We start from the raw sequence: 11,626 nt of genomic DNA, 5'->3' as shown, positions 1-11,626 counted from the left end.
TTATATCTCTTTATAATGTATGTGCATACATGAGATATATATATATATATATATATATATATATATATATATATATATATATATATACTACCCTTCCAATTTACCCTTCCATGTTGTACCTACTTTTAATTACAATTTACCTTTTTATCCTATTCCTTCATTCTCATTTCTAAATACCACTAAGCCAGTTTTTTTTTTTTCTATATTAGCATTTTGTATAATTTTGGTCCTTATCTTCTGATGAGAAGCATTTAGCTTTGAAATGCCATGGACTATGAAGTTTTTTTTCTCCTTAAATTTCCTCTTAACTTTTTCTTATTGTTGTGATAATATAATAAAATTATATAGAACTTTCATTCCTCATCTTTCATTTGATTTTACTGTTTTTGCTTCCCTTTGATAGCATGGAGTTTTTATCTTGATAAGTTTTGCTTTGTTGAAGATTTACTCTTTGATAACACAAATGCCACAAAAAAAAAAACAAAAAAAATTTTTTAAATCCCCTTCATCATCAAATAATTCAAAACAAAAAATGATTTTAATGGAATACTTAGAAAAGTATTTCAAAATAATATTTAGACTTAATTCTAGCAAACCAAATAAAAAGATAACAAAAATTTCCCAAATACCAAAAATTTAGTCGAGACTGTCAAATTATTTGCACAGAAAAAAAAAAAAGCTTTTAATCAAATATTCTATAAAAAAAAAAAAATTGCACACCTAATTTCTAACAATTAAAGAGTTATGCATTTTATGTTCCCACATGGGAACGTCAACCAAGCACAAACACTCAATATTATTTGATAATAAACGAACAATTATATTTTTCCCCTTTTTCATATATAACTAGAAATCATTCAACTACCATAATAACCATTTCTGATAAATATTCGACTGAGTATCCCACCCAGTAATTGTATAATATATAGATCCAAACACCCTCCCACTCTCAGTGATAAGCAAGATGTACCATAAAATTAATATTTCAATTTTGTAACAAACCCCTCCCTTTCCCTATACTTTAGATTGAAAAAAAAAATAACAGATTAGTATCATGGTATAATCCCTATCATCACAATGGACTCTTCCAATAAGTAAATAATACTTTGACTGTAATACACTCAGAACATCGAGTTCCAAGTTGTAGGTGTACTCATAAGGCACACATAAACAATAAAAAACATAATAATGTGTGGATGTACATTTCTATGTCCAAGTTGTAGGTGTACTCCTTTTGTTCGCACACACACTATATAACAACATTCCACCCTCAGTTATTATTTTTCTTGTGTTTATCCTGTGCAGGAGGATCGGCACTGGATTTTTCTCCATGCGTGATCAAAAACTTGGTCTGTGTGAAACAGCAACCTTTACTGCCTTGGAGATTTGGCGAGGAATTGTCAACAGCTAAGATTCCACTAAAAATCAAAGATTGCTGAATTTTCACAAAGGTCTTCCACCTACCTCCCCATCCCTTATCTTTGACCAGAAATTATATTAAACACAATATAGCCCCTGTTCCCTACCCATGTGCCTAGCACCTGCATTATAATGTTCATAATTATCAGTTAATTAGTTTAGGAGTGAATCCTGTGCAACGTATTCCCATACCTAACTTTATATAAAAAGGCACACATAAACAATAAAAAACATAATAGTAATCTATGTGTGGATGTACGTTTCTATGTCCAGCTAAAAGTCAAAAACTACAAAACAAAAACCCACAAAATCGGTATATTCTTGGTCAATATTAGCCTTTATGACTATCTGAAATGTAGAAAAAAAAAAATTCATTTTCTGGGGATCAACTCAACCAGATTTTGTCAGGCCTGAGGCGGGAAGGCTTTTCTGTATTATTATGTACTAATTTGAAAAGGAAAATGCTAACTTGTGACTGGAGAAATTTATTATAAAAAGGAGAATTGTCTGTGCGCATGTGTGTATGCATGTCCAGCTAGCGAGGAACGGGCTGGGGAGTGAAAGACAGTGAAATGGAAGGTTTAATAGAAGTAGGTTACAGTTCTGCTCCGGGTAATGCCGGGTGGCCTTGCTAGTAATTTAAAAAAAACAAAAAGAAAAAAAGATTTTTTTTTTATAACAAATGGCCTTGTATCAAACTATGTTTAGTAATTACCTACGAACAAACAAATTGCGTCTTTTTTTTCTTTTTTAAATTGGCTGTATAATTAAAGTCATGTGGAACCAATAAGTCAAGCCCATAAAATCAGCACACGTCAATGGAGCAAAAGATAAAATATAAACAAGCCACCTATAAACATCAATATTTTATATATATATATATATATATATATATATATATAAACACACATACAGGTAGATAGATATATATATACATATACACAGTGTTGTCATAGTTTATCAAATATGTATATACACTGCTATTATACATAACCCCAGTCCAACTCATTAAACCATAACATTTTTTTTTTTTTTTTGCGTTTTATACATACATGTAGAATCTGAATAGAAAAGAAACGTTTCAAATATTACATGTGAGTGATGTTGGGAATATACTTACAGAAAAAAATACCAAATTAGAAATACAATAAAACATTGCATTCAATTTTTTTTTTTTTTTTTTTTCGGAGGTAGAAGGAAACTGTTGTATTTTCCTTAGGCCTCCTCTCATGCATGCCAGAAAAAAAAAAAAAAAAATATTTTAAACATTTTTTTTTTTCATTTTAAATTAAATCAAAAATTGTAATTATGGGAATTAGAAAATAACTAAAAACTAACTAAGTGGGGGTTGGTGGTAACATTTTTTTTTAAATGATATATTAGAAGATAGTGACAGTGAAAAAATTTAAATTAAAAAAAAAAAAGATTGAAAACTTTTTTCCAAACAGATTCTATATAAAACCAATAATTGGAAAAAAACAAAAAAAAAAAACTAACAAACCAACATAAAAACAAAAAATAAAAACATCATGCATAAATTTTATTAGAATGTTAAAAAAAATGATGAGGATGAAGATGATGAGGTACAAGAGTGTAACACCTTGGAGATAACGAAAGCTGCTCGGCTGGACAACTCTGTATTTGGGTCAGCGATGGTTTAAGTCTTAAGACAAATAATTTTTATTTTCACATTCAGTTTCTCCTATTTACTGACCAATATCTATGCATCGCAACAATTCAAGAACTTTTTTTTTTTGTTGGTGTTAGTTTAAATTAAAAAACAAAACAATTCACTGCTTATTTATTAGATAAATAAAGTTCCCATTGAAGTGATTTTTAATTGATATACCTTAGTATAACTCGTTTTATTTATACAATGTCTTGTTGCTTTTCTTTTCTTTTTTGAAGATGTTTAAATGCTTCAGATAAAAAAGGTTGGTAAAAAGAAGATAGAATAAGCTCATTGGTAGCAGACCCGCTTAAAAGAGTTAATTAGAATGGATAAAAAGCTAAATAATTTTTATTTTATTATTAATAACAATGATAATAAGTAAAATAAAATCATATTAGATCACTGCAATTCTGCATCTACTATTTAAACTATTACATTGTCAAATCACAATCTATCAAATTTAATAACAATTAAATGAAATATCAGATTATTTTATCCTAAAAAAATTGCTTAATATATATATATATATATATATATATATATATACACACACACACACACACAAGGTGAGGCAGAGCAATTTGCTTATTTGGAATATCAATTAAAACAAAATAGCAAGTTGCTCAGCCTCACCGTGTGTATATATATATATATATATATATATATATATATATATATATATGTATGTATGTATGTATGTATGTAAACATTTGTTTTACAAATGAAACTGATCTGACGTTTTATTGATACCACTTCAGGATAATCAGGACATTGAAAAAAAAAAAAAAAAATTTATATTGTACATACCAATTATGGAATTAAGTTCAAAAAAATTTCACTTAATTTAGTTTTTTTTTTTTACAGAGGAAAATCAAATTTTAATGAGATCGATCATATCCCAGCCATCTTGCCTATTTCATGGACGAGGAGGAGCCAAGGGAGATAACTCCATCGCTTAAAGTTTGTCAAAGAAACATGGACAGAAAAAATTCCTAGATAAATATTTTAGTTTTTTTTTGTTTTTTTTTCAGAGTCCTTTTTAATTCCTTTTCCGTTCAAAGGAACCCCCCCCCCTCTTCTCGTCCACTGAATAGGCAAGATTGTCAGGATAGGATTAGTCTCGTTAAAATTTGATTTTCCACTGTAAAAAAGAAAAAAAAAAAACGACTTCAGTGAATTTTTTTTTTAAGAACTTCACTCCAAAACGGATACGTACAATATAACTTTTTTTCTTCAATATTTTCATTTTTTAATGTCTTGATTAAACTAAACAAGTACCCACTTCAGAACTCAAAATGATTATGAAAATAAATTTGGACAATGAGGAGATTAGAAAAAAAAGAAAACAAATCAGAAGAAAAACAGTTCTCAATTTCTTCTTTTTTTTTTATATACCCATTGTCTGAATTTATTTTCATTAGAATTTGGAGCGCTGATAAAGCGAGATATGACAGAAACATGACTGAAGTTGCATAAGCTAAACAAATGTTCACATAATAAATATTTGTAAAGCTCTATCTAGTATTGAGCACTTTTGAAAAAAAAAAGTATTAGTTTTAAGTTAATTTTATAAATACATTTAAACTTGCTTAAGATATGCGTTTGTGTATCTATATGTATGCGATTTTACATATGCTTCTAGAAGTATTTTTAAGTTTATACGAAATGTAAGAAGCATGTTTTTATGTTTTTTACACCTCCTATAAACTTGCACCACATATAAACTAAAATATATATACACACACACATATAGAATATGATAGATATATATCAAATACATATTATATATATATACACACACACACACACACATTAATAATGTATACCATACATATTATATATACATACACACACACATATATAAATATATACAATATATAACATTATATACACAATAATATATGTATATAACATAACACACGTGTATATATAACAAACATATGCACACATACATGTATTTATATATATATGTATGTATATATATGTGCGTGTATATGTATTCAAGCAAGGTCAGACGAAGTGTAACAAGCATAAAAAATTGTTTTTATGTTTTTTACACCACCATCTAATATATATATATATATATATATATATAGCATTATATCTATTATATATAATATTAATAATACATATATATAACATTATATACACAATAATATATGCATATATATATATATATATATAAAACAAACACACACATACATATGTATGTACGTACGTACGTACGTACGTACGTATATTCAAGCAAACATTGTTAAAAACACAAATTTGTTTTATTATCCTTTTTTTTTTTTTTTTACAAATGATCTTTTTTTTTATGTTAAAATACAAAATCTTTCTCAAAACACCTGGTCTAACCGACTGAATGTGCCGATTCGTCTGCTGCCTTTCAAGATTTTTTTTTCTTTCTCCAGTTTTTTAATGTTAATTTACTTTTTCACGTGATGATGATCCGACGATGAATCAAAACACTGACCAATTTATTGATTTTAACATAAAAGATCATTAGTAAAATTGAAAAATTAAAAAAAAAAAAAAGATTTGTTACAACGTTTGTTTGAATAATAATAAAAAAAATCTGGCTAATTAAAAAATGTACATATTTTATAGTTAATCCTGAAAAATATTCATTATAATTAATATCCTGTTCATTAAAAAATTTAATTGCCTTCCTTAAAGATAATTTTTGCAAAGAAGAGATGCAAATGAATATAGATATACTAGTTAAATAGAGTACACCGATTTTGTTTTGCAAAATGAAATATTTACTGTCTGCAAACAATATTCCCACGGGTAACTTTTGAATCGTCTGCAAAGTTTTAGCATAGAATACCAGCATTTATTGAAATCATTAACGTGCTCATTTAATTGATGGCTCTGTCCGGCTATATCAATCACATGTCATGCCCCATTAATCTTTCGTGGAAGCAGATAGAAAGACAGGTATATCTTGATAGTTGCGTTTTTAAATACCTTTTGGTGGATTTATTTTTTATATATATTAAAATAATTTTGAGTATGAGTTAACATTCTTTTTTTTCTTCTTTTTTTTTTTAATCATTTTAGTAAAATTTTACTTTTTTAATTGTTTTAATTTTTACTCAGTAATAGTTTTTTTTTTTTTAATCATTTTAGTAAAACTTTATTTTAATTATACTTTTTTAATTTTTATTCTGTAGTAGAATGTTATTAAAAAAACAACAAAAAAAAAACAAGTAAAATAATTTTAGTCATTAAACAGTGAAGCAATATGCTGTCTCTTAAAATAACTGGAGAAATGTCGCATAGCGGGACAGACTGATCGGATTTTAATGAGAACTTCCAATTTCTATTGAGCAGATTAGCGGCAGAGCTTTGGGCTGGAAAGATATTTTTAACTCCCACCCCCCAAAAAATAGATTGATGGTAAATAGTGCTGCAGTTGGCCATTGTCAAGGTTTTCCTTGTAAGCTGAAGAGGAAACAAGAAAAAGGCAGAAATGGTCGAGCACAGCTGACCAGGTGGACCCGCATAACACAATGTTGGCAACTTGGTAGAACCTACATCCGTCTTCCAAACGAGAATAATTAGCGAGCCAGCCCACTATTGACTCAGAAGGAAGACATAAATATAGACACATAATCAACCAACCTGGGGTTAAAAGAGAGAGAGAGAGAGAACAAAGGGAAAAAAAATGAAAAAAGAATTAAAAACAAAAAAAAGATAATGTAAAAAAAAAAAAAAAAAAGGTTTATACAAAGGAAAAAAAAGACAAAGAGAGAGAAAGGAAATGGAAAAACAAAAAAAAAAGTAAAAATTAAAAAAAAAAAAGATTCTTTGATACGGAGAGGCACGTAAAAAAAAATATTGTGTTCTTTTGATCTAAGAGCACAAATTAACTGTAATACTTGGCTTTTGTCATTAACCTAAACCAGAAATTACTTTTTTTTTTAATACCGCCAAACTCTTACAAAATCACTTTCAAATTTTGAAGAGTCACAGAGTATAACAAATGTCATCCATCCTTTAATCTGTTTATAAGTAGACATAGAATTTGCCCATAGTCGAGGGGAACCTGAAGGTTCCCTTTTCATCGGCTACTACACAAATGTTCACATGACAACATCACTCCTTTCCTCGGATAACTCCACTTACTCTTGATCTTCATCCTATGGTAAGTGTTTAACAAGAAGGTATTGAGTATCTTTTTCTAGGTTTTTGGTATGGGATGTTTGGCGGTCAAAATGATGAGGACCATGGAGGGATGATGGAGGACACATGCTAAATTGTGAAGCAAGGGTTGCACAATTTCTAACTACACCTCTCCTGAGTTAACACTGTTTGATTCCAGTGACGATGAGGAGCCCAGGACAAGTAGAAACAATGTCAAGATAAGCTACCGCACCTGGTATTCCAAAATCGTCATCCATTTTAGTACTGAGTAGGTTCAACAACAGGAACCGGTGCATCAATGTGATTATGCTATATATATATATATATATATATATATATATAGATATTAGTATATAGATATGACCCCACAAAGAATTTGACAGACTTGTGTTTATTGGTTATCGTGAGACTTCCAATTTCGGAAGTTATTTTAAAACCACTAAATAGACAAACACAAATGAACTGATGGTTTGCAGTTTAAAAATGGTAAAAGCCAAGTATTATGGTTCTATCTATGCACATCTGTCATATCAAGGAACCAATGAATATTCCCAATTAGCTAGCTAGTCCAGAGAAGGACAAAAAAGAAAAGGTCCAAACAAGGTATCTTTTAAAAAAATCTTTTGCGTTGCTTATTTAGAAGTAAACCTATTCTCAAAACAAAAATATAGAAAAATCTTTATTATGTACATACCTGTCATGGAAAAAAGACGTCACATTCCAAAAATCATGTAAATTGATCATATATTTTTTTTTATTTTTAAATTAAGAAAATCAAATTTTATGACGAAGCAATCCTTAATCCATGATGTTTTATAAATAAAGAGGAGACAACTCCATTCGAACTATCAAAATCAAAATCAGACTTGAAATGGATACAATTTACTATTAAAAAAAAAATCACTAAAAAAAGATTTTATATATATATATATATATATATATATATATATATATATATATATATATATATATATATAAAAACATCTTGATTAATTTCTGTGATTTTTTTGAAAATGACATCTTTGTTCTGTGACGAGTACGTACAGCAGAAAGATTTTTGTTTTTAAAATAGGTATAATTCAAAATAAGCTGTTTTTTTTTTGTTTTTTTTTTTTAAATAAAAGTCTTCAAATGACTAGCCAGCTAAGAAGAAGCGGAGAAAAAAAGGGAATGGCCCAAATGACGTGTCAAGTGTAGATTCTTACTTTTATCGGATAAAAGTAATTAACAAACAAAGTGCCCAGCAAGAAAGCGGAACAGAACGCGTCGAAAAAAAGTTAGTGTTGCTAGAACAGATAACAGAAAAAAAAAAAAAAAAAAAAAGGTGTTTATTCTCATCTTGCACGTTTGTTACTACGTATGTAATAATGTAATATCATGGTCATTTAATCGGAGAATGGTGGGGGACGTATTTATTTCGTATCTCAAATATGCCTTTTTCAAAATGTTCGACAGCAATTTCAGTTATTTTTTTAACCGATCCCAAAAGTGCAAACTTAAAATTTTTAGAAGATATATATATATATATATATATATAGATGTTTTTTAATTGTCAGATCTATTTAAGCTCAACGAAAAGTGATTGCACTTTCAGAGCATATATATCATTTGTAAACAATTCAAATGTCACAAGTACATTTAGAACACATATTTATATCATTTTATTTGATATATGGTATGTCTCATATCAAATAAAACGATATAGATGTGTTTTGAATATATTTGTGATACTTGAATTGTTTACAAATGTTTTATATATATATATATATATATATATATTCCAATTGATCATTTTAGAAAGAAGATATGGTCCAGTATTTATTATTAATTATGAATTAACATTATGTGTTGTGGCATGCTCACAAACTGCTTTCAAGGTTTAGTGAAGCGTTTTTAATTTGTCTGTTAATTTCTATCTTTTATCAAATGCTTCGTTTTTTTTTTTGTTTGTTTTTTTGGTCGACAAAGAGATTCTGTCCGTATTGTTCAGTAAGGCATATTTTGATACGCTTAAGAAACGACTAGCTTTAACTTTACATTTTAGATGCTTTCTTTAAAAAATGTTTTTTTTAGCTGAGGTTTGGTAAGTGGTATTATTTGGATTATTCAGACTACTATTCACATCTTCAACGTTATTCTCACAATATTTCGACCGATGTAACGACAAAGACTCGTGAAGTAATGGATAAAAGTGCTAAGTGATAATCAATTTTAAGTGAGTCTTCTGGAGGTTGAAGGTTCAATCCTCAGTGCAGGCGATATTAAGAATACGATTACAAATTATTTAAGACTTCTATCCGGCCAGCGCTGATAGAATGAAGGCAAGCTTCCCTGTGAATAAAATAAAGGGTTTCATTTAAAATTCTGTCCCCGTTTCCAGAGTTCGACAAGATGCACCTGAAGAAGGTCAGAGGTTACATTGACCAAAATTTTGTGTGAATAAAATTCAACGTAGGAACAGTAATCTAAATAATCCAAAGTAGTTTTTATTTACATAGTTTTTTTTATTTTTATTTTAATGAAGTGTTTAGTTATACACCTAAAACAAATTTTTATTTTAAACAAAAATTTAAAATGAATATATTATACAGGTTGTTCTTTATTTTGTTCGTAAAGGAATCTGTTTTTATTTTTTTTATTTTATCTTTTGATTTATTTTTTTTCCGTAAAAAATAAAAGAAAACAAGAGAGGGGGAAAAAAACAAAAAAAAACAGTAAAAGGTTTGTTTCTGGTAATTAAAAAAAAAAAAAAAAAAATAAATAAATTGACCTCACCTAACCCCACACTTAGTTTAATAATAGTTAATTAATCCGATTATTAAGAATAGTAACTACAATAAAATAAAAACGGATGTAAAATATATGGATGAACATTTAACCTCACCATTTATAATTTGGTCCAAGAAAAATTAACAAAAAAAAAAAATATGTTAATCAAAATAATAACGAGACAGGTAACCATTTTTTTTCTTCTTTTTTTGGCTCCCATTCTTCCCAAGCCCCACCCTGAAGATCTATATCCATGTCGGAATATAGAGAAACGCTGAAAAAAAAAGCCCATCGTATCAATCAGTCAATCTATCTGATGCATGGACCCCTGCAGGACAAACACAGTAACAAGTGGCCAGCAACGGTCAGTTTAAGGGTGGTCGAATGTTCGAGGAAGGGAGGAGGGCACTTACTGAACAAATTGTGACCAGCAGCAGGTGTATCAAACGAAGAAGAGGAGAAGAAGCAAAGACGAATTTAAAAAGAAAAGAAAGAAAAGATTCAAAGAAATGCATGGCAGTTTGGAAACAAGACAAGACCATACTAGAATCTGTAAGAGGGCAGATCTTCGGAGACCAAGTGGAATCTGCACCCTATCAGGTGAACCTGAAGGGTCGCAAACAGATTAAAGAGAGCAAGAGAGATATAAAGAGAGAAAGACACGCACGCACCTGCACACTATTGGCCAGGAAAACACCAGGCACCAATTTATTAGATGAGAAGAAATATTTGCAATTCCGTTAAGGCCATTTTTTTTTAGGATGACATTTTCCAGTCATAATGGTCGTGGTGCCGAAAAATCCTGGAGAGAGAGAGAGAGAAAAAGAGAGAAAACAAAAAAAAAAAAAGGAGCCAAATTTATTTTGGTTCCACTTTTAATTTTCTGTTTCCTTTTTTTTTTTTTTTTTTTTAAACAGGTGTGCATTTTTATTTTTTTTCTATTTTTAAAGATTTTGTTTTTTCGTTTTTTTTTTTCTTTAAAATCTTGTGACCGTTTTAGTTTACGACGATCGCAGTAAGAGGAAATTTGATGGTAGATGAAATTGATAGTTTCTTTCCTGTTTTTATTCTTGCCTATCTGGAAGTCCTGCTGCTGGCTGTCAGGTTATTATTATTCTTATTAGTGGTGATGGTGGTCGTGTCATTCGTAGTGGTGGTAATGTCCCCTCTTCATGAGTTTGGATGGTCTGTGGCTGTCTCGTCCCAGCTGACCTCAGAAGAGGTGGCGGTGATTCCTTCAAGAGTTGGGTACAAAGCCAAAAGAACTGCAAACAGCAGGATCAGTAAAGGAATGCTAGAGATGAACGACAGCTGGAAAAAAATTGCCAATTGTCATTTATTTTTGTAGTACCAGGTTATTGATAATATGTTAGCATACTTTGTTACAATTTAGTCAAACAAATTATTTATTCCTGCCAGTTAAATTGGTAATATGCAAACATTTTTCAATTATAATAATGAAAAATTCTGCAAAAGTTTTAAAATGACTTCACTGCATCCTGAGCAATGCAGAGTAATTACAGCTAATTGAATTTTTATTCATTTAATTTCAATTTTTCAATTGTCTACCATCATCTCTTCCCAACACATAGAAAATATACTTTAAAAAATATC

General features: G+C 29.1%; 1 protein-coding gene across 50 annotated transcripts in view; it reads right to left on the bottom strand.

Moving 5' to 3' along the window:
* Positions 1 to 10,680: 10,680 nt before the first annotated feature.
* LOC145249698 (uncharacterized) overlaps positions 10,681 to 11,626 on the bottom strand; it is a 369,665-nt gene continuing 368,719 nt past the window's right edge. For all 50 annotated transcript variants that reach the window (XM_080111510.1, XM_080111534.1, XM_080111516.1 and 47 more), the window contains one exon: positions 10,681 to 11,323. In XM_080111510.1, the coding sequence (XP_079967636.1) occupies positions 11,183 to 11,323 (141 nt within the window). In that variant the 3' untranslated portion in view covers positions 10,681 to 11,182. The remainder of the gene's footprint in view (positions 11,324 to 11,626) is intronic.

Source organism: Euprymna scolopes, chromosome 28 (genome assembly GCF_053919585.1).
Source record: "Euprymna scolopes isolate OS-2025 chromosome 28, ASM5391958v1, whole genome shotgun sequence".
NCBI classification, from domain to species: Eukaryota; Metazoa; Mollusca; class Cephalopoda; order Sepiida; family Sepiolidae; genus Euprymna; species Euprymna scolopes.
Note: the sequence above shows the minus strand (reverse complement) of the source record. Positions and strands in the feature narration are given on the sequence as shown.